At 33.2% G+C, this 7556-nt stretch overlaps 1 protein-coding gene across 1 annotated transcript in view; it reads right to left on the bottom strand.

The window, feature by feature from the left end:
* Positions 1–2682, bottom strand: part of gins1 (GINS complex subunit 1 (Psf1 homolog)) — a 5255-nt gene extending 2573 nt beyond the window's left edge. The window contains exons 1-5 of the mRNA XM_042736435.1: positions 2427–2682; positions 2263–2327; positions 1771–1869; positions 1573–1663; positions 1355–1471 (exon numbers count right to left, since the gene is read on the bottom strand). Of these exons, the coding sequence (XP_042592369.1) occupies positions 1355–1471; positions 1573–1663; positions 1771–1869; positions 2263–2327; positions 2427–2663 (609 nt within the window). The 5' untranslated portion in view covers positions 2664–2682. The remainder of the gene's footprint in view (positions 1–1354; positions 1472–1572; positions 1664–1770; positions 1870–2262; positions 2328–2426) is intronic.
* Between the last annotated feature and the right edge of the window lie 4874 nt (positions 2683–7556).

Below are 7556 nucleotides of genomic sequence, written 5' to 3'. Positions count from 1 at the left end.
ATATATATACATATATACATATATACACATATATATATATATACATATATACATATATACATATATACACATATATACATATATACATATATACACATATATACATATATACATATATACACATATATACATATACACACACACATATATATATATATACATACACACATATATACATATACATACACATATATATATACACATATATCTATATATATATATATATATATATATATATATATTATATATATACATATATATACATATATATATATAAATGTATGTATGTATGTATGTACATATATATACATATATATACATATATATACATATATATACATACTATATATATATATACACATATACATATATATACATACATATACACATACACATACATATATATATACACATATACATATATATACATACACACATATATATATATATACACATACCATAATATATATATACATATATATATATATACATATATATATACATATATACATATATATATACTATATCACATATATACATATATATACATATATACACATATATACATATATATACAATATATATACATATATATACATATATATACATATATACACATATATACATATATATACATATATATACATATATACATATATATACATATATACATATATATACATATATATACATATATACATATATACATATATACATATATATATATATATATATATATACACACACACATTTTTTACATATTTGAAGCATTCTATTACTAATTTTTTTTTTTTTTTTTTTACAAGGTATCACAACAAATATTACTATGATGTACTCGACAACTAAACTATAATAATGTGGGTAATGTAATGTGGGGTGATTTTTTTCTTTTTTTTTTAGCAATGAGAATGTAGTGCCATGAGTGTAATGTCAAAATGCAAGAATTCTTCAAGGCTTTATTTTCTACATTTTTTTAAAAAGAATTTTGTGGTCAAATAGGAGCCAGAGTTTTTGTAGCATTCAGCCAAATGTATTTTAAGCAGAGAGCCTGTATTTCGGTGACCACTCTTATACGGTTATATTATAGTTAAAACCATTATTAAAAACATTTTTGTCACTTGAAATAAAACAAACATCAATTTAATTTAGAACCTTAAACTTTTTTTTTTGTTTCCAAGGCAACATTTCTTGATGTATTCAACTAAAACTAATTTTAAAAAGATTAATATTAATATAATAAAACAAAAATAAAATTACAAAACATTTTAAATAAAAAATGGAATAAAAAAGTACTAAAAAAAATGTTCCATACTACACCGGTATCCCATTTCTACTAAAATGCCACTGCACTCACCTCGATGTATAAACTCTTAGGGGGCTTCATATCCTGTGTTATGTCCAAGCCTTCCTCTCCCCCTATTGACCTCATATAGGTGGCCAAAGACTTTTTGTACTGATTGAACCACTCCATCTGATTTATAAGCAATTAAGTTAACACACATCAGTCACAGAGCAGAAAGACACGTGTGACATGCTGTATATTAACATTACACTGGAGGAAATCATGCCCACCTCTTCAGCACACATATGAAAGCGAATGGTTGTGGGCAGGACACTGCCATACTCCCATCTGAGAGCACGGATTCGCAGGAGGCGATCATAACTGTGGAAAGAGAGAGAGAGAGACGGTTTGATCACACCTGTGGAGAGTGCACGAGAAGCAGCGTGAACTTGGTGAGGGACAGCACAGGAGCCCAGGGAGTCACACACAGGTAGGCGGCGATGCAGCGCTGGTTTCTCAGCAGGCAGCTGTGCCTGAACTTGATGGATGGTATCAGCTCGCTCTTTCCCTCGGTCTTTGCCTCATTCCTACAAACACACACACAAAAAAAAAACAGTTTTATAATGGCTTAATAAACTAAATCACAGCATGCTATTACAGTGTTTAGTAATTTTTTTAAATTCATTTTAAATTCATTTTCATAACTTTTTAAATATATTTTTACTCAGCTTTCATTTATTTTTATTTCCATGCTTTTCTTTTCTAGTTGCAGTCATTTTAATACGTTACTTCATTTTATTTCAGTTAGCAAAGACATTTTTTATTTTTACCGAAGTCTGTATCTAACATTTATTTTATTGCAGCTTTATTTCAGTTGAAGAAAACAATTTCTAGTGGTTTTAGTTATTAATAACGATATTGCACAGCTTCTGCCATGTTAAACTAATCAGACATAAGAGCCGAGCACACACTTAACTTACACATCAGTCTGATTCTGTTCGTAGAGCGCCTTCATTTCCTCCAGCACTTGGCGAATACCGTCTTCCTGCGGAAAGGTAATAAAGGTATAACCTGACTTTGTTATTGACAATTATCACTAACGTCTGAAACTATTAAACCACGCGCTGTAAGTTAAGTTACTCACATTAAAGGCGGGCAGCTGGCCGTCACCCATCCGATGTAGCTCTCTAATAAGCTCGACTGCCTTTTCGCAGAACATTGTAAATTTGTTTGTAGCTGAAAGATGTCGATATTTTTTGGGGATAAAGTCGTAGCTAGCTAAATCTCCGATGTACCAGCGCAGACAGTTTTCGCGGTAAATTTTCGTTGTTGTGATCACGTGAACATTAAAGAAGTTTCTACGGAGAGTCAAAAGGGACATTTTTACGGGAAGTCCGACTCATCTTCTTCTTCTTCTTCTTCTTCTTTTGTTTTTTATGGCGGTTGGCAAACCAACTTAACGGTGCATTACCGCCACCGACTGGGCTGGAGTGTGAATCAGGAGATATTGGATCTTTAAAAAAAAAAAAAAAAAAAAAAAAAAAAAAAATTTAAATCCTACAGGCTAAGCCAGTGTCTCTAAGAAACTTAATAACAAATTGATGAATGTTACTGGATGCTTTCCCTAATAAACCTTGCATTGTAAAAATTATTCTGGTTGACACTTCTGAGAGACTGAAAAAGCTGGTTTCTTTCTTGGTTGTACTTTGTGCACTGAAATAAAATATGCTCTACAGTTTCTAAATGACTGCAATATTGGCAGTTCCCTGTTGGATGTTTCCCTATTATCTTCAATGAAGAATTGAGCCCTGTGTGTCCTATTCTTAACCGTGTAATTATACTTTCTTCTCTTCTACTCCTACACTCTGTCCTTCCTATACCCACTTCTGGTTGTATATTATATAAATGCCTCCCTTTATCTTGATCCACCCAATACTCCTGCCATTTTGATCTTGCATATGCTTTAATGAATGTTTTAGCTTCAGATTTACTATATGGAACTTGTAATATTCTATTGTGTTTCAGTGTTTGTTTTGCCAAGTTTATCAACCTCCTCATTCCCTTTCACTCCAACATGTGCAGGTACCCAGAGAAACCTGATTTTTAAATCCTTTGCATTTAACTTATGCAAAACCATACAAATTTTATGAATTATATCATTTCTTATAGATTTCCCAGTTTTTATGCTTTCTAAAGCTGAATAACTATCAGATATAATCACTGAGTTATTGAACTCATTTCCCTCTACCCATTCCAAGGCCAACAAAATTGCAACCAGCTCTGTTGTGTATACTTATAAATTATCTGTTATTCTTTCCTGACATATTACCCCATTCTTTGGAATATATACTGCTGACCCAGCGTGTCCTGTCTTTGGATCCTTAGAACCATCTGTAAATATGAATGTATAGTCAGAGAAATGCATATCCAGATAATATTTACAATATCCCTCACTGCTACTTCCTTTGACTTTCTTTTTATTTCCTTATGAATGCCTAAATCTACATCTGGTATAGGGAAAAACCATGGTGGAATAGGAGGGACTGACAACCGTTGAACAGTACTGTAATTTATGTAACCCAATATTCTCAGCTTTCGCATCGCCAATCCACCCAAAACTTTTGTAATTGGACTTTCCATGTTCCCAGCAATCTTTTAAGATAGCTTTAGCTGGATGGCTATCAACTTGTCCCTTCACATTAATCCAGTATGCTAACATCAGTTGTACCCTTCTGATCCTCAAAGGCATCTCACCCATTTCCACTTGCATAGAAGATACCGGGGATGTTTTAAAAGATCCACTACATATCCTTAGAGCCTGAGCTTGCATGACATCCAATGTTTTGATATTAGACTCTGCTGATGACATATATGCTATACACCCATAATCAAAGACAGACCTCATTAGTGCCCAATATATATTTTTTAAAGATGCCCTGCTTGCTCCCCATGCTTGTCCTGATAAACAGCGTAGGATATTAACAATCTTTTTACATTTATTAACCATTTTTTCCAAATGAATCTTCCATGTCAGTTTTTCATCAAACAACATCCCAAGAAACCTAATAATCTTCATTTGCTCAAGAGGCTGACTGTACAAATTTAAGGATACAGGTGTGATCTTATGCTTTTTTGAAAAACATATTACTTGTGTTTTTGACACTGATAATCTAAATCCCCATTTATTTGTCCATTTTTCCACTTCCTTAATTGCCTCTTGCATTTTTGCTTTAACATAAGATTCATTACGGCCTCTAAACCATAATGCTCCATCATCAGCATACAGGGATTTTCCAATTTTCTGGTCAATATTTGAGAATATATCGTTAATCATAATATTGAATAATAATGGGCTACATACACTACCTTGTGGAGTTCCGTTCTCTACTGTATATACCTCAGAAAATTCTGCACCTACTCTTACCTGAATATTCCTATTAAACAAAAAATCCAAAATCCAATTGTATACTCTACCACCAATTCCTAATCGTTGTAATTTAATTAATAACCCTTCTTTCCAAAGCATATCATATGCTTTCTCTACATCAAAGAAAACTGCTATTACCACCTCCCTATTAGTCTGTGCTTTCCTAATATCGGATTCTAAACATAATAATGAATCCATTGTACTTCGCCCCTTACGAAACCCACTCTGATATGGGGAAAAAAGGTCATTACTTTCTAAATAATGGGTCAATCTATCTGTAATTAATCTTTCCATTATTTTACACAACTGCGATGTTAAGGCAATTGGTCTATAACTAGACGGGTCAGACGGGTTTTTCCCTGGCTTTAAAATAGGTACTATAATTACATGTTTCCACACTGATGGAAGCTGACCCATTTCCCAAATTTTATTAAAAAATTTTAGTACTATTTCTAGTGTCTCATCTGTCATATTTGCTACCATTTTGTAACATACCATGTCTTTTCCTGGAGCAGTCTGTTTTGCATTAAGGACTGCTTTTTTTCAACTCAAAACATATTTAACGGTACATCTAATGGATTTCCTGAATGTCCTTTCTTTTTTTAAGAATATCTGGGAAACTTTCTAACACTTTCCTTCTATTCACTTGTGCTTCCTTAGTGAGGTTCTCAGAACTATGCACTTTCCTAAATGTTTGAGCTAAAACTTCAGCTTTTTCTAAATTCGTAACTGCCACTTTTATCACCACTATTTAATACAGGTAATTCATAATTCCTTCTAACTCCTCCCATCCTCCTTATCATTCCCCATATATCAGATAACTTCACATCCCTTCCTATATCATTACAAAATTCCCTCCAGAAATTGCGTTTTTTGTGTCTTAACTGTTTTCCTAACTACTGCCTGCTTTCTTTTATACTCTATCAAAGCATCCTGAGAATGATATTTCTTAACATATTTAAAAGCTTTGTTTCTTGCTTTAACTGCTTTACTGCACTCATCATTCCACCATGGTACATTCTTACCTTTCCTATTTCCTTTACTTTTAGGTATTGTTTCCTCAGCTGACAATATTATTTCATTTACTAATACACTATTAAACTCATTTATTCCTATTTCTTTATCCTCATTTTTAAGTTTAAGACATTTTACTGCACAAATGATCTGAAACTGTTCCCAATTCGCTTTCTCTATTTTCCACCTTGGAATATTTTTAGTCCTTTCTTGACACGTCCCTGATCCAACTTTAATTAGAATAGGGAAATGATCACTACCTATTGTAGTTTCCTTATCTACACTCCACGTACTAATACCTGCTATTGCACTGGATACCAAAGTTAAATCAAGTACTGATTCTGTATTGTTTATGCTGTTAAACCGTGTTCCCTCACCATTGTTAAGACATACCAAGCATTTATCATCAATATATTCTTCTAAAGCTAAACCATTTGCATCTGTACTGTTACTTCCCCATAATGTATTGTGTGCATTAAAATCCCCACACCATATTACCTCACTGAGTGGTGATCCCACAATATTTTCCCAAAATACTTCCCTCTATTTTCCCACAAGGATTATAATAATTTATTACATCTATAGAACCTTATCTTGTCCATATCCTTATGATAATTGATTCATTCTTATCATTTACATTTATAATTTCATAGCTTAAACCATTTTGTATAAAAGTTACTAATCCTCCCCCTCTACCATTTTCTCTATCTCTCCTTATTGCTGAATATCCTTTAATAATAAAATCTAACTCCGATTTCAACCATGTTTCTTGTACACATATTATATTTGGTTTCTCTTTTAACTCATCTACATATTTCTTAAATTCTTGGCCGTTAGCTATTAAACTTCTAGCATTCCATTGTAGTATGCCTACATTTACCACCATTTAGTCTATACCAACATTGTGCTGGGTAGACTGAGTGTCTGTACTTAAGTTATCCCTAACTGTTTCCCAAACCATTCCTTTTATCCCCTAATATTTTTCAGCTGCTTTCACAATAATTTTAATCCTTTCAGTACGACTCGTTGTCTGTGCAGAACAGTTGATAACTTCAACCATAAAAAATCACAAAATCATGTTTGCTGACAACTAAATTGTCTTTCCTTTTCTCTTCATCCTCTTCATTTATTATGTCATTTCCAATGCCCTCATTTAGTTTTGGTATTACATTCACTCTGGGGACCAGCTTTACTGCTTCAGAGTAGCTAATGCCTTCAGTTACCTTAATTCTTTGTACCTCTTTGGCTCTTTTACTAAATTCACAACCCTGGTATGCTGCACTGTGCTCCCCTCCACAATTGCAGCATTGATTGCGAGCTTTGTCACATTCATCATACTCATGGGTCTCCTCCACACTTACTACACCTCTTTTTCCCTTTACATACAGCCGCGATATGCCCAAACCGTTGACATTTATAACATCGAAGTGGTGGAGGGATGTACAACTTAACCACATAACTCATAAAACCAACAAAAACCTTATCTGGTAATGTTTCCCCTTCAAACGTAAGCATAACTGATAAGCTGTCGCAAATGTCTCCAAATCTCTTAGTTTTAAGTCTTTTAGCTTCACGACCAGTGTCGTTAATGAGAACACGACGGCGAAATATGCATTATCGTGTTTATAAATATGCACAGCAGAAAGATGATTTAAGGAACCGGACCCTGAAAGCAAGAAAGCACAGCCATTCTCTGATAACTGCTTGTGGCCCAATCCCAGTCAATACACTAACAACGAAATATTGCTTTGTGTTAAATATTTGAAGGTACTTAGTGCCGTAGCATATTGTATTTTGGAGGGTTGTCTGGAATTTTGTACAGATTCTTGTCAT

This window comes from Cyprinus carpio, chromosome B13 (assembly GCF_018340385.1).
Source record: "Cyprinus carpio isolate SPL01 chromosome B13, ASM1834038v1, whole genome shotgun sequence".
Classification (NCBI taxonomy): Eukaryota; Metazoa; Chordata; class Actinopteri; order Cypriniformes; family Cyprinidae; genus Cyprinus; species Cyprinus carpio.
The sequence above is the reverse complement of the archived record's forward strand: the minus strand, read 5'-3'. Positions and strand labels throughout refer to the sequence as shown.